This window comes from Hylobates moloch, unplaced genomic scaffold, assembly GCF_009828535.3.
Source record: "Hylobates moloch isolate HMO894 unplaced genomic scaffold, HMol_V3 SCAFFOLD_10, whole genome shotgun sequence".
NCBI lineage: Eukaryota > Metazoa > Chordata > Mammalia > Primates > Hylobatidae > Hylobates > Hylobates moloch.
Window position 1 is genome coordinate 42,230,568 of NW_026652285.1, and position 26,413 is coordinate 42,256,980.

General features: G+C 41.3%; 1 protein-coding gene across 5 annotated transcripts in view; it reads left to right on the plus strand.

The window, feature by feature from the left end:
- The window catches only part of TJP2 (tight junction protein 2), a 106,969-nt gene that overhangs the window by 72,342 nt on the left and 8,214 nt on the right, over nucleotides 1-26,413 (plus strand). For all 5 annotated transcript variants that reach the window (XM_032164232.2, XM_032164235.2, XM_032164231.2 and 2 more), the window contains exons 6-18: nucleotides 3,645-3,748; nucleotides 4,362-4,515; nucleotides 6,087-6,195; nucleotides 6,303-6,436; nucleotides 7,540-7,606; nucleotides 8,430-8,580; nucleotides 12,777-12,885; nucleotides 14,331-14,541; nucleotides 15,252-15,439; nucleotides 16,200-16,295; nucleotides 17,031-17,110; nucleotides 18,152-18,362; nucleotides 26,089-26,189. In XM_032164232.2, the coding sequence (XP_032020123.1) occupies nucleotides 3,645-3,748; nucleotides 4,362-4,515; nucleotides 6,087-6,195; nucleotides 6,303-6,436; nucleotides 7,540-7,606; nucleotides 8,430-8,580; nucleotides 12,777-12,885; nucleotides 14,331-14,541; nucleotides 15,252-15,439; nucleotides 16,200-16,295; nucleotides 17,031-17,110; nucleotides 18,152-18,362; nucleotides 26,089-26,189 (1,715 nt within the window). The remainder of the gene's footprint in view (nucleotides 1-3,644; nucleotides 3,749-4,361; nucleotides 4,516-6,086; nucleotides 6,196-6,302; nucleotides 6,437-7,539; nucleotides 7,607-8,429; nucleotides 8,581-12,776; nucleotides 12,886-14,330; nucleotides 14,542-15,251; nucleotides 15,440-16,199; nucleotides 16,296-17,030; nucleotides 17,111-18,151; nucleotides 18,363-26,088; nucleotides 26,190-26,413) is intronic.

Genomic DNA, 26,413 nt, shown 5'->3' on the forward strand with positions numbered 1-26,413 from the left:
GGACTCTCAGGTCCAGCCCAGTCCCACTAGATCAGAAACCATGGGGTGGGGCTGGGTGCAGTGGCTCACACCTGTAATCCCAGCACTATGGGAGGCCGAGATGAGTGGATCACTTGAGGTCAGGAGTTGGAGACCAGCCTGGCCAACACGATGAAACCCCATCTGTACTAAAAATGTAAAAATTAGCTGGGCGTGGTGGTGGGTACCTGTAATCCCCACTTCTGGGGAGACTGAGGCAGGAGAATAGCTTGAACCCCGAGGGGTGGAGGTTGCAGTGAGCAGAGATCATGTCACTGCAACCTCTGCCTCCTGGGCTCAAGCGATCCTCCCACCTCAGCTTCCCCAACCCACAGTAGCTAGCTGGGATTACAGTTGTGTGCCACCACGCCTGGCTAATTTTTTTTTTTTTTTTGGTGTGCACGGGTTTTCACCATGTTGCCCAATCTGGGATCCACGTGCCTTGGTTGGGATTACAAAGTGCTGGGATTACAGATGTGAGCCACTGTGCCAAGCCATACAGAGGAGTTTATAGGGGACATTTATAGGTGAGGATTCTGAAACTCAGACTGGGGAAGTGACTTGCCCATGTCTGGAAGCCAGTAAGTAAAGGTGGAGCTGGAACTCAAACTCCATCCTCTGGAAATAGGTGATTGGAAACAAGTAGGTGAGTGAGCAGGGCTTTTGAGCCTAGTGTTGAGATACGCTTAGCACTATTTCTTGTCTTCTGACTTACGATTCCTTGTAGCATGTAACATCTTTAATTTCCTTTTGTTTTCTTAATTGTTCTCATTTTAAGAGGAAAAAAGTTAAAGAGCACCTGAGAATGCAAAGGAAAAGACTTGCGTTTTAGGTTTGGGATTTGCATTTTGATAGCCTATCGGATGAGAGGGTTTGTTTTCTTTAGTTTTTTTGTGAAGAGTTGAGTTATGTAACTAAGTGCCTATTGAAATAACCGAAGAATAATGCAAAGATGTGAATAGTGAGATACCTGGAGTCCAGTCCATGAAAATAAATGGGAACGTTGAGATTGCAATATCTCCCTGAGGGTGTGCATCTTAGGAAGTGTAAGGATTTCACAGTGGTTTTTTTTTTTTTTTTGAGATGGAGTCTCGCTGTCGCCCAGGCTGGAGTGCAGTGGCGCGATCTCAGCGCACTGCAAACTCCATCTCCCGGGTTCAAGCGATTCTCCTGCCTCAGCCTCCTGAGTAGCTGGGACTACAGGCGCCCGCCATCATGCCCAGCTAATTTTTGCACTTTTAGTAGAGATGGGGTTTCACCATGTTGGCCAGACTGGTCTCAAATCCCCAACCTCAGGTGATCTGCCTGCCTCAGCCTCCCAAAGCGTCAGGATTAAAGGTGTGAGCCACTGCACCTGGCCAGTTCCACTTTATAAAAGAAAAATTTTTGCTACCTTTTGTTAAGATTGCATAATAATTTGGCTATCATTGGCTAGGGTTTTATAAGAATTAATGTTTAAAGAAATTCGACAGTAGGTAAGACCTGCATTTGATTAAGAAAAAATATGATCCAGCTATTATATTTCACGGCACCAGTTGTCTTTCTTAGACGCTGGTCAACTGATTTTTTTGTCTTCATTTGTGAAATGCCCACATACACACCAGAAGACCTATTTGCAAAATTATAATGAGTGCATTTTTTAAGAGGATTGAGGAATTGTTGAAAAATGCCAGAGAGACGTTATCACTCAAGCTTGTCTCACTCAGCCTTCTGTCCTGGGCTGTGAGGCTGTTTGACCACTAGGGGGTCGCCATCCATGAAAGTAGCTTTGCCCTTCCCTTACTCCATTCTTGACTGTCAGCTTCCTAAAGGACTAGGGCATGGGCCACAACACTTCTAATCTTTGTGGTAAGATCTGGCTGACAAGTTTATTGTAAATCATTTAAAACTTATTTTAAAATTGACTTCATACCTTTCCTGAATTGTAGAAAGTTACTTTGTTTTGTAATTATAAGATTTTTAGTTTGAATGATAATAAAATATTTTGTGCCTGTTTTAAAACCTGCTCTGTTGTGGTAGTTTCCTAGAATGTGAAAATTTATTCTTAAAATGATGTATTTTTACAAGTTTATTAAGTAAAACCAGAATAGTCTAAGTAGCATTGAAAGTATTTAAAAATATATATACTTAGTAATTACAATGTTTTTGCTTTCGATAGCAATTCAGAGCCCATAAACTCCCAAAGCTATGCTGGTTTTAGTTAAATGCTTTATTAATTACTTTGCCTGACTTCTTTACCCCTTTTCTTCACCCACTGAATTCCTTTCAATGCCAAGCTTCATATAATCTAAAATGCTAGATTTTTTGCAGTGCCTTCCTGTAGAGAGCCTCATTGTCAGCAGAACATGCCTATTAAGGTGTGCTGAATTGTTTTTTTTTCTCCCCAACATTTTATTTGAAAAGTGTTTAATTTGGCCAGGTGCAGTGACTCACACCTGTAATCCCAGCACTTTGGGAGGCCGAGGCGGGTGGATCACCTGAAGTCAGGAGTTCGAGACAAGCCTGGCCTACATGGTGAAACCCTGTCTCTACTAAAATACAAAAATTAGCTGGGCGTGGTGGTGGGCACCTGTAATCCCAGCTACTTGGGAGGCTGAGGCAGGAGAATCACTTGAACCTGGGAGGCAGAGGTTGCAGTGAGCTGAGATCATGCCCCTGCACTCCAGCCTGGGTGACAAAGCAAGATTCTGTCTCAAAAAAAGAAAAAGAAAAATGTTAATTTTATAGCAAATGCACGTATAACCTTCATCTAGTTTTACCAATTGTTAACATTTTGCCACACTTACTTTCTTTTTCCTCCTCCTTTTTTTTTCTTTCCTTCTACTCCATCACCCTTCCTGTTACCTCTCTCAGTGGGTTTTTTGGTACTATTTAAGTAAGTTACAGGCAACTCACAATTACCCATAAATATTTCAGAGGTATCTTCCAAGGATAAGAACATTCTCCTACATCAGTCACCGTAATACCATTATAACACTTAAGAAAATTAACATTAATATCCCTTTCATGTATTATAGTTCATTTTCAAATTGCTCCAAATGATGTAACTCATTCTGCTTCCACCCTCCACTGTATCAGGGACCTATGATAGTTCATGCATTGCATTTGGTTTTTATGTATCTTTTTTTTTTTTTTTTTTTTTTTTGAGACAGAGTCTCGCTCTATCACCCAGGCTGGAGTGCAGTGGCGCAATCTCGGCTCACTGCAAGCTCCGCCTCCCGGGTTCATGCCGTTCTCCTGCCTCAGCCTCTCCGAGTAGCTGGGACTACAGGCGCCCGCCACCACGCCCGGCTAATTTTTTGTATTTTTAGTAGAGACGGGGTTTCACCGTGGTCTCGATCTCCTGACCTCATGATCCGCCTGCCTCGGCCTCCCAAAGTGCTGGGATTACAAGCGTGAGCCACCGCGCCCGGCTTTTTATGTATCTTTTAATCTAGAACAGTTTCTCTACCTTTTTGTTTTTTATGGCATTGACTTTTTTGAAGAGTTCAGGCCAGTCATCTTACAGAATTTCCCATATACAAAATTAACTTTTTAATACATATTTTAAAATAGTCCTATAAGCCAGACTAAGTTTTTTGAACAAATTGATGACATACGTGTATGTTTATGTGTTTGTCTCCTAGAGTATGGTCTCCGGCTTGGGAGTCAGATCTTCATAAAGGAAATGACCCGAACGGGTCTGGCAACTAAAGATGGCAACCTTCACGAAGGAGACATAATTCTCAAGGTGGGTAGATGGGGGCAGAGAACGGTAGTGTGCATATTGCCGTTCATAGCCTGCATGTCCACATGCAGCACCAACACAGTGAGACTTAGGTCCAATGAGAGTCAATGGTAAGACAGAGGTGGCAAGAGCAGCATAATGAGATGATTTTTTATCAGAAAAACCGGACATCGAGGGTTGTAACAGTTTAATGTCAGTTTAAAAATAAAAACAAAAAACTCCATGAATATTTTCTTCTTTCCTGTTTAAAGTTTAGATCCCTGTTCCCTAAACTAAGGAAAGATGAGAAGGAAAGTTGGTGGTATATGAATGCTGAATATTTAATAGGTCTTGTAAACCTCTCCAGTCAGGAAACATGTTCCACTAGTAAACCAAACCGTTGTCTTGAGCTTGGAAGTTAAATAAATTAGCAGAGTAACTTACACCTGTGTTTGGGATCCAGGCATGCGGGATTATATTTAATTTAAAGGACAGTTCATTTTTATTGAGTCATCCTAAAGCCAATATCTCTTTGAATATCTGAGCAAAGCCTTTACATTTTTAGAAGGGGAAAATATGAATTTTCTACTGTGAATAATTTTATTGCATTTAACATTACCATTCTTTATAAACACAGATCAATGGGACTGTAACTGAGAACATGTCTTTAACGGATGCTCGAAAATTGATAGAAAAGTCAAGAGGAAAACTACAGCTAGTGGTGTTGAGAGACAGCCAGCAGACCCTCATCAACATCCCATCATTAAATGACAGTGACTCAGAAATAGAAGGTAAAAGAAGAGGAGGCTGTGAGCTTAGCTGGAAGTAAGGAAGGCTGTTGCTTCCCCATTCTATTTAGTGTAGCTATCCAGCTGGAAGTTAAATTTCTAAGGAAAGACCCCTTGAAACCTTAATCCCCAAAGGTCACTGGTTGGTTGTTATTTGCTTATTAAAGTGCCTATTGAAATTAGGTTTCCAATATAAAATTCTGGTGCACTTGCAAACTCTCAGAGAACTATTAATTAGGCAATTGAAAGCAAAAGTTGTCAGTAAAAAAAATGTGTGTTTGAGTGGTTCAAAGAACTAACCATATCATTTATATATTTGCTAATTGCTTATTGTGTTTCTTTTTGAGACAGTCTCCCTCTGTTGCCCAAGCTGGAGTGCAGTGGTACAGTCTTGGCTCACTGCAACCTCTGCCTTCCAGGTTCAAGTGATCCTTCTGCCTCAGCCTCCTGAGTAGCTGGGATTACAGGTGCCTGCCACCACACCCGGCTAATTTTTGTATTTTTAGTAGAGACAGGGTTTCGCCATGTTGGCCAGGCTGGTCTCGAACTCCTGACCTGGTGATCTGCCCATCTTGTCCTCCCAAAGTGCTGGGATTACAGGCGTGAGCCACCAGGCCCAGCCTTAATTGCTCATTCTTTTAAAGTGGCTATTAATATTTCTAATAGAGAAGACAATTTGGAGGATAGCTAAAACAAGTAGATGCTCAAAAAGAATCAAAATGGCTAATATTGTGGCATTCATTAGTTAGCAGTCTGCATCACCTCTTCCCTTTTAAAGAGCTATATTCATTATTTGAATATGAATTATACATAGGATAACATTTTAGCCTTGTAAAAATAGTTAATCACAGTATATCCTACTGAACCATCTACTATTGCTTTTGTGCAGAGAAGTTTAGAAAATATTAAGTTACCAAGTTGTAAAGCAGACTTTTGTTGATTTTTTTTTTTTAAGGAATTTCTTTATAAAACCTTAAAACTTAATTCAGTTTCCAGTGTATCAGAAGTTGTTGATCACTGTTATGGGTGCAGTGCAGGAAAACAAAAGGAGCATGAGAAATAATGCCAGCATGTTAGGGGGTTTGCAGTTTATTTTCTTGGTACTCAGTGTGTGGTCCTCATCCCCCCAACCCCTGACCCCAATAGCATCTGCATAATCAGGGAACTGGATAGAATTGCAGAATCTCAGTCTCCCCTCAGCTGCCCCACAACAACTGCATCCTAACAAGATTTATATGCACTTTAAAGTTTGAGAAGCACTGGGCTGCTTGGGAAGAATTAGTGTATACATCTGTGATCCAGTAATAGAATTTTGACTGTTCTGTAGCAGCTTTGATGGAAAATGAGACAAAAGAGAAATACACAATTCTAAATTTGCCTTCCCCTTTATTAATTAATGCCTTTTCCCTTAAAATGAGCAAGTTTTTCTCCAGGACTAATAGACTATTAGCACATTTCCTGCCTACCTTGCTTCCATTTCCCATGTTTCCTACCCAGAGAATAGTGCAATTTCTCTGGGTAGGAGAATATTTTAAATATTTTATTTAAAAGTCTTTTCTTATTTTTGAAACTAGATATCTCAGAAATAGAGTCAAACCGATCATTTTCTCCAGAGGAGAGACGTCAGCAGTATTCTGATTATGATTATCATTCTTCAAGTGAGAAGCTGAAGGAAAGGCCAAGGTAAGATGACATGCATTTTCTCTTGTACATGTCATTGTGAATGTACACACGTACGTATTTATGAAACTGTTATCTCTTGAGACATTAACATATGACATGTGCTTCAGTTCCAGAGAGGACACGCCTAGCAGATTGTCCAGGATGGGTGCGACACCCACTCCCTTTAAGTCCACAGGGGATATTGCAGGCACAGTTGTCCCGGAGACCAACAAGGAACCCAGATACCAAGAGGACCCCCCAGGTGAGCCTTTAAGACTACTCAGTTTCAACAGTTGTATTGAGAAGTGTGTGCTCGCACAGCCATAACAAAGAGTGAAATCGTGTCCTTTGCAGCCACGTGGATGCAGCTGGAGGCCATTATCCTAAGCTAATTAACATGGGAACAGAAAACCACATAGTACATGTTCTCACTTTTAAGTGGGAGCTAAACATTGGATACAAATGGACATAAAGGTGGCAATAACAGAAACTGGGAACTAGTAGGTGGGAAACTACTGAAGGAGGAGATGGAAAGGGTTGAAAAACCATTAGGTACCGTGCTCACACCTCAGTGACAGGATCAATTGTACCCCAAACCTCAGCATCATGCAGTATACCCATGTAACAGACCTGCACGTGCACCCCCTGAACCTAAAATAAAAGTTGAAATTATACACATATATGTAAATACATATATATGCATACATATATGTATGTGTGTATATATGTATGCATATATACGTATATATGTGTATGTATACAGATATGTATGTACATGTATATGTGTATATATAAATAAGTGTGTACTTAATTCCAGAGGGTGGCTGAAAGGGAAGAGGGAAATAAAAAATTACATATGGAAGAGGCCCTCCTTTCTCTCTCTCCCTCTTGACGTTGACGAACTATAAAATAATAGCCTTGTCTAAATGCCATTAGAATTGGTCACACTTTGTCATATTTGATGAGTTGAGGTCATTGTTTTCTCCCATCCTCGATCCTGACCTCTTCCCCCAACCCTTCCCCACCACACTGCAATTATCATCATAATTTTATATTCATAAATATTTAAGGGGAAACAGTATCATTATTATATGTTTTTTAAGTTATTAAAAATTCTGTGTTCTTGTACACATGACCGTACACCTTGCATTTTAGAGGTTCATTTTTTAATCTCTTGTATTTTGAGAAACCATTGGCACCTGCTAACGCTTCAGAGTTAAACTGCACCTTAGAGACTTCTTTTTGTTTCTGATGACGTATATGTGGCATACACTTACATTTTTTTGTGGATTTTGTGATTTTTCTATTTAGAAATGCACTCTTGTTAGTCCAGATTGATAACAATAGATGTTTCTTAATTTACAGCTCCTCAACCAAAAGCAGCCCCGAGAACTTTTCTTCGTCCTAGTCCTGAAGATGAAGCAATATATGGGTATGTATTTCCATCTGTGTTTGTTTTCCCTTCTTCCTTACAGCTCTGTCTCTAACTGAAATCCAGAAGAGTGGTGGCTTTTGCCTAGATGGTGATTTTGTACACTGTCAGCCACCTTTAACCAACCCCCATTGGTAGTGCTTATGAGAAAGAGGAATCATTTGTAGGAAAGCAAAATGTGGAAGTGGGTGAACTTTGTGATGTTAATGTTGTCTGTTTACCTACCTATCTAGCTACCTTTCCAGAGTGTTACCCTGAGTATTTGCGTTTGTCAGATAAATTCACTCCCAAATAGGTGAAGTATTGCTAAACTACAGTGCCCCGTGGTGACTGCACTGATGTGATGGTCCCAGTGTCAGTCTGTGTGGGAGAGGGAGGAGGAGTGCTGCTGTGCTCTGCACTTGGTAATCAGAACCCCTAGTTCAGCAGGGGTCAAGGGCAGCAGCCTCCTGGATTAGGATTCTTCTTCTTTGTACCCAGACTGTGTCTTTATTTGACAAGAATGCAGTGCAAGCCAGCCTTCCTTTGGAAGAATTTTAGCCCTAACTCTGCCCTTTATTTGCTTTCTCATCTTGAATGAGTTGCTATAGAGATTCTATAATTCTACGTCTTCACCAGTAACAGGGACCTACTGATACTCATCTCATGGTCCCAAGAAAGATAAAATTGTAGGATATAAAAGATAGATGAGAAAAATGAGAGGTCTTTGTAAACTGTAAATCAGTCTGTAGCTAGAAGAAATTAAGTCTCTCATTTGCTAATGTTGTTCTCCTTTTTAAAAAATATCTCCTATCTTTCCTTTCTGAAACGGAACCTATTGCAGCCCTAATACCAAAATGGTAAGGTTCAAGAAGGGAGACAGCGTGGGCCTCCGGTTGGCTGGTGGCAATGATGTCGGGATATTTGTTGCTGGCATTCAAGAAGGGACTTCGGCGGAGCAGGAGGGCCTTCAAGAAGGAGACCAGATTCTGAAGGTAAGAACAGCCCAGCTCTGTTTCTAGAAGTTACTTGTAAGGAGTGCGCTTTTCTGGGTGTTCTTTCTGTAAGGGAAGACAAAGTGGTTCAGCTGGTGAAATAGAGCAGCTGCGAGTTTGTTGATGCCTGGCATTGAAGTCTCTGTATTCCTCAAATGGGTCCTGTCTTCTCAGTCTTGGAACCCAGAACTCATCCATGTATCCGTGAGAACTGATAGTGTTTCTACCCTTGCCAAGATTTTATTAGTCTGATTAATGTGAAAACATTGAGACTCTAAGTAAGCACTTACAGGAAAGATTTTTCAAGAAGATCTTTCTGATTTTTGCTTTTTTCCCTGTGTTCCCCCTGCCTGCCGTCTTTCTTAAGGTAGTGTCCTGTAATTGAACAAAGGTGAGTGTCGGCATCAGACCGGGTGATTGGAATTTCGTCCCAGCCTCTCATTAGTTCTGTGGCCTTGGTTCACCCTGAGGCTCAGGTTTCTGTATCTGTTTAATGGGGATGAGAATACCTGCCTCACAGGGACCCTGGGAAGATTAGACCAGGTAACACTTACAAGGCACCTAGCAGAGTTCCCTGGCACAGAATAGGAAGGTCAGTGTCCATTCTTTTTTCTTACTGGAAGATGACAAATAGCTACTACTCAATGTTATTTACATTTAAAATTGTCCAGGAAAGGGAATTCCTGGTTAATCAAATATTGATACTTTTAATATTACTATGTGTTTGTATAATCTGTTAAGGAATTGAAAAATAACTTGATATTTATGTGTGTGTGTGTGTGTGTGTGTAGCATTCTTTGTTGACTTCAGAATAAATTTCAAGAACATCAAGTATCTCCTTACAATAAAAATATAGAGTACTAGGGAACTGTCTTTTTTTGACAGTCTCACTCTGTCACCCAGGCTGGAGTGTAGTGGTGCTGTCTCACATCACCGCAACCTCCGCCTCCTGGGTTCAAGCAATTCTTAGTCCTCAGCCTCCCCAGTAGCTGGGATTACAGGTGAACTCTTAATTTTTGTCTTTGTAGTAGAGACAGGGTTTCACCATGTTGCCCAGGCTGGTCTCGAGCTCCTGAGCTCAAGCAATCCACCCATCTTGGCCTCCCAAAGTGCTGAGATGACAGGCGTGAGCCACGCACTTGGCTGGGAACTGTCTTCATTGCAATTTCTTTATGTGTCTGCAAACTTGCAGTTCATATAGATGAGTTTTTTTTCTTGTTAATGTTAGTAAAAAATCCATTTGTAGTAAACTAAGGGGTCTGGTAGGGGCTTCTAAGGCTCCAAGGAGAGGGGAGAAAAAAGTTCTAGAATTCTCAAGGAAAGCAGGCAGCAAAGTACAAAAGCAGGTGGCCCCCTTCCTTCTTGGCCCCATTGCAGTAGTTCAGATTTCATTTCTGGAGCAGATGAAGGGCAAACCTTGATCATGAGCTTTGCAAAAGCTTTCCATTGAAATTCTATCCTTGGCCCTGGTCAGGATCCTAGAAGACTATGTACCTGCATGAACCTCATGTTGCCGTATGATCCTAGGAAATACCACTCACCAAATGTTACTGATGAAAACCCATCTGAGTGCCAGCTCATACCAGTTTACTCTTTGCATATATGCTAATGAAGGAAAAAGGCATTTTTTTCTAACTATTGTGAGGCCATGGGATGATAGCTAGAAATTAGGAGCTTTTGCTCATTAAGGTTCAATGATAAAATATTTTTGTACGTTGAGGGGCTGGGAGATTTTCTAAATTTCCATGAAGAAAAGTGAATTCACCTAGAGGCCTGGCAGTCAGACCTCTCTGTCAGTTGTTGCTAGACGGGGAGAGTCACTTTGGTGGATAAAAAGTCATGATATCAGCATTTATACTTAAGGTGTTTTGTTTCTTGTTATCACCCTGGCAACACGGAAGGAACTCTGGGAACTGGCTTCTTTTGCAGTCATCCCATGTGGAGGTCAGGCAATAGGTGGTCCTCATTTCTTGGGTGCGAATAAATTTTCTGTTGATTACAAAAGAAGCTTTCAGTTCTAGAAAGGGGTGAAAAAGATTGAGTTTGCCTGCGAGGGCGGAGAAGCTGCTGCACGATACTAAGTAAGCTGTGGCTGATACAGGATCCTCTTAAGGCTCACAGCAGACATGGCTAGACCCTGTAGACTACTAAATAGCTAATCAAAGAGGATATTTATTGGAAAGGACTGGTCAATGTAACCTTCAAGTAGAAAAGTGCTGCCCTAGCCTTTTTTCACTTTAATTTGTTTCAATGCTCCTTTTCATGGCCAAATTGAATATATAAAGTGAGCCTTATACAAATGCTAATCACTTTTTTCTGTTGTGGGGTTTTTAAGTGTGGCTCTTTGTTTTGCAAAGGTGACAGACAGCCTGATGTGTGGAATGAAGGCATGAGCCGGATATGTATATTCCTTATCAATAATGGAGATATATGTGCTTTTGCTTATTCCTGCTTGGCTTAACTACCTCTTTACTTGTTATTTATCTGATAGAGTTGTCATTTCTCTTTCAGAAACTTCTATGGGATGGAAAAGAGAAAAAAGACTTCTAAGTTTGGTTATTAACCATGTAGATTTTTAAAATATAACTACCATGTGTGCTTTAATTTTGACCATTATAGTTTTTGGCTATCGAAGACTGTGATCGAGACTGATCTAAGGTTAATCTCTTGTGGCCAGAGAGATGGACTGAAGGACTCCCAAAGTCCTCCCACAGCCTTGTGGCCCTGTCTTATTTAAGTAAACAAATATAAGCATATGTAGTACATGTAAAAATATACATATGGCTATATGTAGATACAGATGTAGATAAACAAATGGCACAAGAAAGGATACCAAAATGGGATGATCCCTAATTGGGGGACAGAAAGGTACAAATGACAGTACCTTAAATACTAAATACTGTTTCAAAGGAAAAATTAACTCAGTTGCTTTAGCACATCACTTTATTTTAAAAGCACCAAATTAGTTTTAGTCTAATGCCGACTTTCACTTAATCATAAATTTTGGCCTTAATTAAGGCCCACCCAACTAAGGATAAGTTTCTTCTTTAATAAAACATTACTCTTGTGATTAAAAGGATTCTGTAATTGTCAATGACTGAAGAAAATATTTCATAGGAATTTTATATCTTTATTTCTATAAAATATTATTAACATATAGGTTCTTTAATATGGTTTTTGCATTTTACTTATTTATAATTCTGGCTTAAAATAGGCTTAAAGATATAGAACTATGGGCCAGGCGTGGTGGCTCACGCATATAATCCCAGCACTTTGGGAGGCTGAGGTGGGTGGATCACCTGAGGTCAAGAGTTCAAGACCAGCCTGGCCAACATGATGAAACCTCATCTCTATTAAAAATACAAAAAAAAAATTAGCTGGGCGTGGTGGCGCATGCCTGTACTCTCAGCTACTTGGGGAGGCTGAGGCAGAAGAATTGCTTGAACCCAGGAGGCGGAGGTCGCAGTGAGCCAAGATCGCGCCATTGCACTCTGGCCTGGGAGACAGAGGAAGACTACATCTCAAAAAAAAAAAAAAAAAAAGATACAGCACTATGATTTCAAAATGTCTTGTTCTTTGTGCTACGTTTCAATTTTACTTGCTTTGTAACTATAAGGCTGATGCTCTTTAATTTGATAAATACCTTTCAATTTTATAAACACATGTTAAACTCTTTTAGGTGATAGAAGCTATAGGAGAAGGGTAGAATTGGTCAGAGTCTTTATTTGCATGCTTTTATTTGAACCAGTTTAAAATTAGCATGAATGCTGGGCCAGCATGCTCAATTGTCACAGACCCCAACACTCCCCATTGCATTATAGTTATCTGTTTTATACTTGTGTATTACCTTCTTGGCCACATCTGTGAGAGACTCATAGAAGGGAGATGGATAGAAACAACCACAAGAAATTCTAATCTGATCTGGTTACAGATCCTTGCTTCAATGGCTTATCTCTAAGGTGCGGTTAGCAGTATGGGGAGGCAGGAAGGTATAGTGCGCAGGCCCATAGCAAGATGCTGGGCGGAAGGACTTGAATAGTGACGTTAAGGACTCATTTACATCTTGGCTTTGCTCTGGGCAGGCCCTGATGAAAACAAACAAAAGGGTCAGTGGCATCTTACTATAAACTTCTCTGTTTTTTTCTTTCTTTTCTTCTTTTCTTTTTTTTTCTTTTTCTGTTTTTCCTTCCTAATAGGTGAACACACAGGATTTCAGAGGACTAGTGCGGGAGGATGCCGTTCTGTACCTGTTAGAAATCCCTAAAGGTGAAATGGTGACCATTTTAGCTCAGAGCCGAGCCGATGGTGAGCAAGTTTGGTCATTTAGTTTAGCTGGGGTGAGGGGTGGGGAGTGGGAAGGATGAAAGAGGTGTCTTGGTACCAGAATAGGCAAGTCTGGGTATTAAAAAGTTGAGATGGATCTCAACACCTAATCCTTGGGTCCTAGGTGTGTGAAGAAAATGTGAGTGCCATTTAACTTTCCATAAAAATATTTTCTGTGCATGCACTGAAATAATTTTACTAGTTGTGTCAATTTGGAATAAAACTGCCTTTCTGAACAGTGATGCAGCCTTACATTCTGCCTGGAGTTATTAGTGAGTTTACATACGACAGGTACAAAGGCCATGGCTGCTGGCTGGTGCGCCTGTTACCCCTGGCCAGTCTGACAAGTTGTTTCACCTTTCCAGGCCTTGTTGCCATCTGTTAAGTGGGGGTTGAGAGTATCCTCCTTGTCTGCTTCAGAGCTTGATTGACAACTGTGTTAATCAATGTTCTCCAGAGAAACAGAACCAATAGGAGATATTGGAATCAGTAGGAGAGAAAGAGATTTATTATAAAAAATTGGCTCACATAATTACGGAGACTGGCAAGTGCCAAGATCTGCAGTGAAAATGGGCAAGGTAGAGACTCAGGAGAGCCAGTGATTTAGTTCTAGTCTCAGTCTGAAGGCCTTAGAACCAGGAGAGCCAATGGTGTAGTTCCAGTACAATGTCAGGGAAAAGAACTGATGTCCCCTTTTGAAGGCCATCAGGCAGGAAGAGTAGTTTCCTCTTAATTTTTTTGAGACAGAGTCTGGCTTTGTCGCCAAGGCTGGAGTGCAGTGGAGCAATCTTGGCTCACTGCAAGCTCTGCCTCCCGGGTTCACCCCATTCTCCTGCCTCAGCCTCCCGAGTAGCTGGGACTACAGGCGCCCGCCACCACGCCTGGCTAATTTTTTGTATTTTTAGTAGAGACGGGATTTCACTGTGTCAGCCAGGATGGTCTCGATCTCCTGACCTTGTGATCCACCCACCTCGGCCTCCCAAAGTGCCGGGATTATAGGCGTGAGCCACCACGCCCAGCCTAGTTTCCTCTTAATTGAGAAAGGGTCTGATCGTCATTCTCTTCAGGCCCTCAACTGATTGGACGAGGCCCACCCACGTTGGGGAGGGCAATCTTCTTTGCTCAGTCTACCCATTTATACGTGACTGTCATTCAAAAACGCCCTCAGAGAAAGGCATAGAATAAAGTCTGACCAAATACCTGGTTATTTCATGGTCCGGTCAAGTTGAAATAAAATTAACCATTGCAGCAAGCCGTGAAGCTGCGTATTTGTCCTTGTTCCTGTTGGAGCTGTGACTCCCATAGGACTTGTGCACTGAATGGAAGGAAGGTAAAGGGGAGATCAGAGATAGGAGAAGCTGTGTCGAGTGTCTAATACTGTAACTTGTACTAAGATGAATGCAACAAACAATGCTTTTGTGTTTCAGTGTATAGAGACATCCTGGCTTGTGGCAGAGGGGATTCGTTTTTTATAAGAAGCCACTTTGAATGTGAGAAGGAAACTCCACAGAGCCTGGCCTTCACCAGAGGGGAGGTCTTCCGAGTGGTAGACACACTGTATGATGGCAAGCTGGGCAACTGGCTGGCTGTGAGGATTGGGAACGAGTTGGAGAAAGGCTTAATCCCCAACAAGAGCAGGTAACAGAGATCGAATTCTCACATACCCCTTTAATCCTTCCCCCTGCAGAAAACTACAGAGACCGCCCCCCTTCCCCCGTAAAAGGAAACCCCACATGATGAGTTCATTATTTGTCATCATCTATTTCTTGTTTATGGAGAGTGGCCTGAACTGGAAATAGCCACCAGCCAGTTTGTTGTGAGTAAATTTAGCATCATGTGGTTGGCTGTTGAATGTGGCTGTTTGAACAACTTCCTAAGGAGCATCCACTGCCTTGTACCGTGTACAAGAGATATACTGAATGGCCGTAGCACACCAGCACACCTCTCAGAGACAAGGTACCCTTGTCTGGTGCCCAGTCTCTATCCTTGGAGAGGTTTATGCACCCCAGTGAACACTTGGTGTTTGGCTGACAGTGAGGAACCTAGAAAAGAAGCCTGTATTTGAGCAGGAGTTCCAGGTGTGTGTACTGTGTACCTGCGTATCAGAATGAGCCAAATTTCACATGTTTATTGCTGAGCCACTTCTGGGAGATTTCATAGAGACCCAGCCTTTTCCTGCTCCCATTTGGAAGTGAAGGTCCCCACATTTTCCACCCTCTGAAACTTCTTCATTGTCAAGCGGAATCTTCTCTGAGCTCAGAAGTAAAATTGACTGGATTTGATTAATGAAATGCATGTTTGCTGCGTTTTCTGGCTTTAGAGATTTACTTCCCATGGTTTCTTCTCAGAGCTGAACAAATGGCCAGTGTTCAAAATGCCCAGAGAGACAATGCTGGGGACCGGGCAGATTTCTGGAGAATGCGTGGCCAGAGGTCTGGGGTGAAGAAGAACCTGAGGAAAAGTCGGGAAGACCTCACAGCCGTTGTGTCTGTCAGCACCAAATTCCCAGCTTATGAGAGGGTTTTGCTGCGAGAAGGTGAGGAGGTCACATGGGGCCTGGAAATGAACTGACTGGGCTCTGAGCCTGTTCACCTTTATTTTCAGACTGTGTGGTCAAGTTTTAACTTATGTATGTCAGTTATGCCAAAGGCAGTTTATAGAGATGAAATCGAATTCTAACAAGGAGCATGATTTACAAAAAGCCGTTTCAGTTCCTAAATTGAGGCTTATCTCTGCAACCTAAAATATGTTTTAATACCACTGTTGAAAAGTTTCGTATATTGGCTGGGCACTGTACCTGACGCCTATAATCTTAGCACTTTGGGAGGCCAAGGTGGGAGGATCACTTGAGCTCAGCAAGTTCAAGACTAGCCTGGGCAATATAGTAAGACCTCATCTCTGCAAAAAATAAAAAAAGTTTCCATATATTATCAATGGGAAAGTTTATGTTTAAAAATGGTGAGGAGCTAGGCAGTGTAGTCCCAGCTACTCAGGAGGCTTGAGGTAGGAGGATCACTTGAGCCTAGAAGTTTGAGTTTAGTCTGGGCAACATAGTGAGATGTTGTCTCTTAAAAAAAAAATCTAGGTTAGTATGTGGTTGAATGAAAAGAAAAAAATTGTTTTAAATGGTGAGGATAGTGAAAGCATATTCTTCAGAACAGACACGAGCTGAATTGGGGAGAAACCACAGTTTCTTTCGTTTAGTTATGTTATCAAAAGCCCATACAATACTTTTACTGCTTATCTTAACAGCTAGGCAAGTGTGTATGCTTTAACGGCCTTTCTTGTCATTTCAGCTGGTTTCAAGAGACCTGTGGTCTTATTCGGCCCCATAGCTGATATAGCAATGGAAAAATTGGCAAATGAGTTACCTGACTTGTTTCAAACTGCTAGTAAGTCTGTCAGTGTTTTTTTTTTTTTTTTCTCCCCAATTTTTATTTTGAAAAATTTCTAACAGATAGAGGAGTTGGAAGAATCATGAACACCCACATACCCTTCACCTGGAATCACCAGTTGCTAACATTTTGTCATGCATTTTCTCTCACCCACTGCCTGCACCATAGACACACACACACATACTCTTTGAAAAATTTCTGCAGAATTATTTATAACACTTTATCCCTGAATACTTATGTGAATCTCCTAAGAACAAGGACTTTCCCCCACATAACTGCAATACCATTATCACAGCCAAGAAAGGATTGATACAGTGTGATTTTGTATATAGTCCATTTTCCACGTTTTCTCAATTGTCCTAGTTATGTGCTTCATAGCTTTTTTTTTTTTTAAATTCAGAATACAACCAAGGATCATTCATGACATTTGATTTTTATGTCTTTTTGTGATTTTTATGTCTTTCCAGTCCCCTCTTCTTTCTAAATAATTTTGTTACACTGATATTTTGAAGAATCCAAGCTAGTTGTCTCCTAGAATGCTTCCTGTTGGACTGGCCTAACCATTTCTTCACGATTAGATTTCCACTAACCAGGTTGTGTGGGTCCTTCCCACTGAATCTTGTTAGGAGACACATAATGTCAGGTGTGCCATCATTGCTGATGCTAGGTGGGAGTATTTGGTTGTCACCGTTTTCTAAACAATTATTTAGCTCCCTGTTTTTGCTTTTGCAGAAACGGAACCAAAAGATGCAGGATCTGAGAAATCCACTGGAGTGGTCCGGTTAAATACCGTGAGGCAAATTATTGAACAGGTGAGAAAATTCATCCACAGACCGTGTTTTCAGAAAGAATTAGATTATGGTTTACTGCAGTCACTTTTAGGATAGTATCTGTACTTTAATCATTAAATGTTAATAATAAAAAATTGGCCGGGCACAGTGGCTCACACCTGTAATCCCAACACTTTGAGAGGTTGAGGCGGGTGGATCACCTGAGGTCAGGAGTTCAAGACCAGCCTGGCCAACATGGTGAAACCCTGTCTCTACTAAAAATATAAAAAATTAGCCGAGCACAGTGGCAGGTGCCTGTAGTCCCAGCTACTCAGGAGGCTGAGGCAGGAGAATCGCTTGAACTCAGGAGGCGGAGTTTGCAGTGAGCGGAGATTGCACCATTGCACCCCAGCCTGGACGACAAGAGTGAAACTCCATCTCAAAAAAAAAAAAAAAAAAAAAATTAATGTAAATGCAAACCATTTCACTGTGTGGAAACCAGTCACTGTTCTCTGGCAGTAACATACTGGTTTTTTTTTTTGTTTGTTTTTGTTTTTTTTTCCAGAGTTCCCAGCATTATACCAAATAATGTGTTAATTCGTTTTATCAGAAGTTCTAACACATTGGTAATATTGAAGTGGGCATTGTGTAGAAGGAAATGTGTTCTGCTTCTTGATTTAAATTTACAAGATAGGCTGGGCGCGGTGGCTCATGCGTGTAATCCCAGCACTTTGGGAGGCAGAGGCGGGCGGATCACCTGAAGTCAGGAGTTTGAGACCAGCCTGGCCAACTTGGTGAAACCCCATCTCTACTAAAAATGCAAAAATTAGCTGGCCATGGCCTGTAATCCCAGCTACTCAGGAGGCTGAGACAAGATAATTGCTTGAACCCGGGAGGCGGAGGTCACAGTGAGCCAAGATTGTGCCACTGCACTCCAGCCTGGGCAACAGAGCAAGAATCTATCTCAAATAAGTAAATAAACAAACAAACAAGATATATCTCATACAGCCTTTACTTATTAAAGTATTTGATGCTATATTACTTTATATATCCATTTCTATAACTTTTCCCCTTTTGTAACAGGATAAGCATGCACTACTGGATGTGACTCCGAAAGCCGTGGACCTGTTGAATTACACCCAGTGGTTCCCAATTGTGATTTTTTTCAACCCAGACTCCAGACAAGCTGTCAAAACCATGAGACAAAGGTTAAATCCAACGTCCAACAAAAGTTCTCGAAAGTTATTTGATCAAGCCAACAAGCTTAAAAAAACGTGTGCACACCTTTTTACTGGTAAGTGAAATGTAAATGTAGTCCCTTTGCTAAAAAATGAGAAATAGAGAATTGAAGAGTAGAAGAAATAATTAATCTGAATGGAGAATTTGAAATCATGTTCATGTCTCCTTGAAAAATAGTTAATCCTATAAAATGGGATATTAGGCCAATGGCATTTATATATTGAACTTTGTAATTTTGTCTATTTGAAAATGATCATAAAGATCCATGATGTAATAATTAGCCATTTTGATGAAGTTCATATTTTCCTGTGAGACTATAAGGCTAGTGATTGAGCCAGGCCAAACACCTACGTCTCTCTAGAGATTGTGTCATTGTTCTCTACTCACCATCAATACATGCATTAACTTACAGAGTGAGAGGAACTTGGTTTCATTATTTAAAAATATTCCTGTCCAGCATGGTGGATAACACTTGTAATCCTCCCACTTTGGGAGGCCAAGGCAGGAGGATCACTTGAGCCCAGGAGTTGGAGAGCAGCCTGAGCAACATGGTGAGATCCCGTCTCTACTAAAAGGCCGAGCATGGTGGTGCATGCCTATGGCTGAGGTTGGAGGATCGCTTGAGCCAGGAGTTCAAAGCTGCAGTGAGCTATGATGGCACTGCTGCACTCCTGCCTGGTAACTGAGTGAGACCCTGTCTCTTCAAAAAAAAAAAAAAAAAAAAAAATCTAGAAACTTGGACACTCTGAATATTGGATGATTTAAAAATTTGTTACTTCACGGCCGGGCACGGTGGCTCACGCTTGTAATCCCAGCGCTTTGGGAGGCCGAGGCGGGCGGATCACGAGGTCAGGAGATCGAGACCACGGTGAAACCCCATCTCTACTAAAAATACAAAAAATTAGCCGGGCATGGTGGCGAGCGCCTGTAGTCCCAGCTACTCGGGAGGCTGAGGCAGGAGAACGGCGTGAACCCGGGAGGCGGAGCTTGCAGTGAGCCGAGATTGTGCCACTGCACTCCAGCCTGGGCGACAGAGCGAGACTCTGTCTCAAAAAAAAAAAAAAAAAAAGATTTATTACTTCTCTTTGTTAGTAATAATAATAATAATATTGTGATTTTTTTAAAACAAAGTTCTTTTAGGAATGCATACTAAATAAAATATTTATGGTTGACCTAATATAATGTTGAGAATTTGCCTAAATAGTCTCCAGTGAGGGGAGTAGATGGAATTATAGACAAGGACAAGACTGGCCAAGACTTGCTAGTTGTTAGTTGTTGAACTGGTTGATGTGTACATGGGAGTTCATTAAACTGCTATGTGTACTTTTGTACATATTTAAAGATTTACCTAATAGAGTATATTTTTAAGTCCATGAAATGAAGAGCCATTGCTATTACTGATGAAAGTAAAATGGTCTAAGAACATGACATATTTTAGTAACAATATATACACTGTCTATATAAATGATTAATTCTGTGCATATGGGATTATTTAGAGTTTTAAAGGGTTACATAAATTTTGTGGTCATGCAGGGCATTATTTTGTTGGGGCAACACGAGGAGACTGCAAGGATATGATATCCTCAGGATGAGGATAGCTCATTGAGTTCATTGCCCATCATCATCCACCCATGTCATTTTTAGCGTATCTCTGATACTAGAGAGGAAGGGGGTGAGTGATTGTGTTCACATTAGATGCTTGTTTTAGTGTAACTTGGTTTTTCTTGTTAAAGAGAGGTGCGCTACTTGCCACTGTGGCCAAATGAGAGATAGTTTAACCAAATGCAGAGGAGGAAGTGGTCCATCATAAACTAGATTTCTGTGAATGTAGTCTTAAGTACTCATACTCTTGGTGTATTTATGAATATCATTTCTGTCCTTTTTACTACTAGTATTATAATTATTATGATTATTACTATTATAGCAACAGTGAAGAGTAGTACAGCCTTCCATGTATGCTGTCTTATTAGGCCATAAGAAAGGCCAGCACTTTTGCATAATCACAGTTCTGGTGTATGGCTGAGCCCAGACTAAACTATGGTGTCCCTAACTGTCCAATATTGTACATATGTTACAGCACAGACATATTCTAATCCCAAAAGGGGTCACGTAATGCAGCTCTTCCTTTTGACAGATTAAAAAACTGAGGCTGAAGTGATTATAAATGAAGTTAAGACTATCCGCACTTTATTTCCCCCCCTGCCTTTGTCTGAGTACACTGAATAGCGAGCGTCTTCCTTCAGAGAGTTAAATTTGGGGTTCACGTGAGGATGTAGGAAAATCGGGAAGGGAAATACAGTGCATTGTAGAGGAGGAACTAGGCTGAAGGCGGCCGGACAAGGAGAGCAGGGCAGAAGAAGGCAGCCAGTGACTGTGGGGCTCTCCCTTGATCTAACCTGAGTCCGCATCATTTGCTCTTGGGAGCACAGGCCATGGTAGCTGGCTGAGTCTGAGTGAAGATCTGGAGGGTTCCATGTGTGTCGAAGGGGTTAGCAACACCTCTGTTAGGTCCACATATGGATTTCAAGATCCTTGAAGGCAGAGCCTGAACATTTCCCAGCGTTGCGTGCCTGAGGCCAGCATCAGGACTAGCACATGGGCAAGGAATAAATGTTTGTAACTTACATTATAACTGCCCCTGGCACACCAAGCCATTTCTTGCCTAAACTCATCAGGAAGTTAAAAGTTTTAGAATAACTCAAGTCAGAGATTGGAATGGAAACATATACTGTAAGCATTGAGTTTCATCTAGAACATTGAAGTGATCTTATCTCACCAGAAATTGCCAATCTGTTATGTAGAATTGTGCAGTCTTCAGGATAGATGGTGTAGGGTGTCGAGCAACTTTGACCAGCAAGCTCCAATTTTCTAGCAAGTGGTCTTTTACAGTACTCTTCCAGACTTCTAAGTTTGACTCCCTACAGCTGTGTGGATGACTGCACTAATTGCTTTTCTTCCCCATCTCACCCTCGTCCCACTTAGCTTGACCAGGTTTTGACCTGAGGCTGTGTGCCATGGCCAGAAACACTAGTCTTTACATTTGAGCAGTAGAACCTTCAGGCAGAATTAGTATTTTATAGTTTTTGTTTGTTTTTGAGACATAGTCTCCCTCTGTCGCCCAAGCTAGAGTGCAATGGCACGATCTCGGCTCACTGCAACCTCTGCTTCCTGGGCTCAAGGCACCTTCCCTCCTCAGCCCCCCGAGTAGCTGGGACCACAGGCACACACCACCATGCCCGGCTAATTTTTGTATTTTTTCTGGCAACGGGGTTTCACCATGTTGCCCAAGCTGGTCTCAAACCCCTGGGCTCAAGCAATCTGCCCGTGTTGGCCTCCTAAAGTGCTGGGATTACAGGCATGAGCCACCGTGCCTGACCTATTTTGTAGGCTTTTAAAATGATTTTAAGTGTATGGCATTTTTGTGAGTTAGTAGTTGAGAATAATAGAGTGCTTTGATGCACACAGTAATTTGAAGTCAAGCTTTATGTTGCATTAGTCTCTTTAGGCTCAATATCCTTTTGTTTTCCTTTTTGCAAAGTAATAAGAAAGTTCCTCTTCCTCACAAGTATTTAATTATGACAATATGAAAATGGTTCTCCTTACAAGTCTTACAGTACTTCTCAGTTAAACAAGAGAAGCTTTATTCTGAGATTTGCCCAAAGGCAAGTTGACTTGTCATAATAAGTTTAAGTTTTAGGTTTGCCTCCCCCACTACCAGTTTTTAAAAACTGACTATAAAATACATTTGCATATCACAAATTTTTTTTTAAAAAAACAAACTGAATTGCATGTTTTCTTGGAGTCTTCAAAGCACTCAGTTCATGGTTTGAAGATCATTTAAGTTGAATTATGGATTTAGAGACCCAAATGGGGCTACCCTTTTATGCTAATTGTAGAATTTTAATTCCTGCTTTCTCAAAGGATTATATAGAGTAGTTAGTTAACCACAGAAAAGAGAAGGAAGATGCTGGGCCCCTAGATGGATACCTTTGCTGTTGCATGCCCATTTAGAGGGGGTCTAGTGTGCCACTGTTAACCCAGCCACATGAAAAGCTTTATTGAGATTTGACTTACATACCATATAATCCACCTATTGAACGTATACAGTTCAGCCGGGCATGGTGGCTCACGCCTGTAATCCCAGCACATTGGGAGGCCAAGGTGGGCAGGTCACTTGAGCTCAGGAGTTTGAGACCAGCCTGGGCAACATGATGAAACACTGTCTCTACTAAAAATACAAAAATTAGCTGGGCGTGGTGGTGGGTGCCGGTAGTCCCAGCGACTTCAGAGGCTGAGGTGGGAGGATCACTTGAGCACGGGAGCTGGAGGTTTCAGTGAGCCGAGATTGCACTACGGCACTCCAGCCTGGGTGACAGACCCTGTCTCAGGAAAAAAAAAAAAAAAAAAAAAAGTATGCAATTCAGTGGGTTTTAGTATATTCAGAGTTGTACAGCTGTCATCACAATCAATCAATCTTAGAACATTTTTATCATCCCCAAAAGATACCCCATACCCATTAGCAGTCATTCCCCATTTCTCCCTTTCCCTAAACCCTCTAGTCTTAGATGTTACCTTTTGCTGTTGCTCTTAGTGCTTCCAAACCTCCTTGGCTGCGGAGGGGGAAGTAGCACTGACCATACATGTCAGGGCTGGGCACACGTGCCCTCAGAACCTCAGTACTCCCAACTAAGGCAGTGGCTGAGTCAGCATCCTTTCAGTATTTCACTTTCTTGAGCTCAAAAGATAGAGTAAGTCTATCCAAGGGGATATAGGCATAGCCCAGAGGTTGGGAGCAACAGATAATTAACTACTATTGCTCTAAGGCAAAGAATCTGAGAAGCGGAATGAGAGAATCCAATAATAAGCTAAAGGTACTTAATTCAGCAGGGTCAAGGGAAGGCAGCCTCATGTCTGTGCACCTGCCTGTTAAAAAGAGGTCAAGTGCATGAGTTGGATGTTACCTTTATATGCAGCTTAGGAAGTTAGCTACTGTGAAGCTCTCAATTTTTATTCATAAGCTTGACTGTTAATGTGAATTCAGTAAGAGGTTTTGTGATTTTCTTTATTCTATCAAGGGGCAAGAACATATTTCCTGCATCTCACAAAATGCCCTTTTAACTTTAGATTTTCTTTATGATGAATACTTACCTCAGACAGCTGCAACATAAGGCTTTAAAAGACTGCTTAACATTTTGTATATATTTAGTGTAAATCACTCATTTTGTCTCTGGGGTACAAAATCTCACTTCTATTTGTAAGTATCATATTTTAGCTATGAGACGAGCACAGTAATCTTTGCAGAGTACCATAATAGGAATACAGAAGTCCGTGGAATCAAAGTTAATTTTCTTCGGGTTGTCCAATGGATCAGTTTATTTCAATGCTGTAAGTAATTAATAACCAAGGAAACTGTAAGCTCGTTCAGGATTTTCTAAGGTCACTGTTAGAGCTTCTTAAACAGAAGAAAGCTATGTTACTTGGAGGAAAACCTGAAGCACCATTGCTCACAAAATTTGCTTAATGGTTCTTTTTGGCTTTAGAAGTGATAGTACAATAAGAGGCCATGGCAATGTAGTTTAAAAGAAATCCTAATTTACCTGCAGTCTGATAATTTTAGGGGTACAATTTAATTTGTTATTTTGGACCAACTTGCTTGTCTAATTTATCTCCATTGGGTCCATGATACATATTGCTGAAGAAATGGCATATGTTATACTTTGTTGGTATTTTGTATCTGTGCTCTGAATTTCGGTTTTTAGATGGGCCATGTAGTGTGGTGGCTGAGGCCATAGGCTCTGAAAGCAATCTTCTGAGCTTGCATCCAAGCTTCACACTTGCTTGGTGTGTGGCCTTGGGCTAGTTGATTTCGCTACTCTGCCTTGGTTTCTCATCTATAAGATGGGCATCATAGCAATACCTACCTTGCAAAGTTTGTGTAATCATGAAATGAGCTAATCCAGGTAAGATACTTGGAAAGTAACAGATTGATGCATAGTAAGTGCTATTATGTAAGATATACTTTGTTCTGAGTAGAAAATGTATATTCTGCCGGGCGCGGTGGCTCACGCCTGTAATCCCAGCACTTTGGGAGGCCGAGGCGGGCGGATCACGAGGTCAGGAGATCGAGACCATCCTGGCTAACACGGTGAAACCTTGTCTCTACTAAAAATACAAAAAATTAGCCGGGCGAGGTGGCAGGCGCCTGTAGTCCCAGCTACGCGGGAGGCTGAGGCAGGAGAATGGTGTGAACCCCGGGGGGCAGAGCCTGCAGTGAGCTGAGATCGCGCCACTGCACTCCAGCCTGGGTGACAGAGCGAGACTCTGTCTCAAAGAAAAAAAAAAAGACAATGTATATTCTTTGAATACACACTGGTTGGGTTTGTTTAATCCATATGTATATTCTAAAATGTGTAAGTCTATCGAAGTAATATACAGTCAGCTCTCCGTATCTGTAGTTTCCACATCCGTGAATTCAACTAACGATGTATAGGAAATATTTGAGGGGTAAAATGGATGGTTACATCTAAACGTGCAGGTTTTTTTTCTTGTCATTATTCCCTGAACAATATAGTATAACAACGATTTGCATAGCATTACATTGTATTAGGAATTATAAGTAATCCAGAGATGATTTAAAGTATATAAGAGGATGTACATAAGTCATATGCAAATACTGTTGTCATTTTGTATCAGGTACTTGGCATCTGTGGATTTTGGTATCCAAGTGGGGGGTGTCCTGGAACCAATCCTCTACAGATACCAAGGGACAACTTTAAGTGTTACTTTTAGTGTTTTATTGGAGGTAGCCAGCAGTATATTAGTGTATATTTTTCTTATTTATAATACACATGTCTGTGTAAATGATCTTTAGAGTCTTGCTCTGTTACCCAGGCTGGAGTGCAATGGTGTGATCTCGGCTAACTGCAACCTGCACCTCCTGGGTTCAAGCAATTCTCGTGCCTCAGCCTCCTGAGTAGCTGGAACCACAGGTGTGCATCACCACACCCAGCTAATTTTGATATTTTTAGTAGAGACCAGGTTGGTCAGGCTGATCTCAAACTCCTGGCCTCAAGTGATCCACCCACCTAGGCCTCCCAAAGTGCTGGGATTACAGGCATGAGCCATGGCAGCTTGCCTATGTTTGTTTTAGATGTTTCTTTGTTCCTGAAAACACACTATTTATTTTTATTTTTATTTTTATTTTTTTGAGAAAGAGTCTTGCTCTGTCACCTAGGCTGGAGTGCAGTGGTGCAATATTGGCTCACTGCAACCTCTGCCTCCCGAGTTCAAGGGATTATCCTGCCTCAGCCTCCCTAGTAGCTGGGATTATAGGCACCCGCCATCACGCCCGGCTAATTTTTGTAGAGATGGGGTTTCACCATGTGGTGGGGTGGGGCTGGTCTTGAACTCCTGACCTCAGGCAGTCCGTCCACCTCAGCCTCCCAAAGTGCTGAGATTATAGGTGTGAGCCACCACACCTGGCCGAAAACACACTTTTTAAAAACATTTTTTAAAGTTAGCCTTTTTGAAAATAAACATTCTAAAAATCTATTTTTAGCTTTATCACATCCACCTATAATGTGAACTCAAAACAGCTACATGATTAATAGTTTTAATTGCATTCATTAAAAGGGTTTTAATATTCAAAGATGTGCAAACATTTTCTTGCATCTGCCAAAGTCTTAAATATCACAGAAATGAGTATAAGTTATGTCAAATAGCATCCTTAATAAACATGCCTCTGGAAATTAATGCAGACCTTTTTGTTTATATTTCTATAGCTACAATCAACCTAAATTCAGCCAATGATAGCTGGTTTGGCAGCTTAAAGGACACTATTCAGCATCAGCAAGGAGAAGCGGTTTGGGTCTCTGAAGGAAAGGTATGTGGCATAGATATGCTGCTATGAGGTGAGAGTCCCTGTTCTGAAACTTTTCTCAAGAGGGCAGTGAATGTAGTCAAGCCATGCCCATTTGAAGTGATGCTCACATGTGTGCTAATCAAGTTTGAAATTTCATAAATTCTCTGACGAAGTAATAAAAATGAAGGGACTTTTAAAAGAAGAGCAGAATGTGACATGTGCAGCCCTACATTCACTTCCCTTTC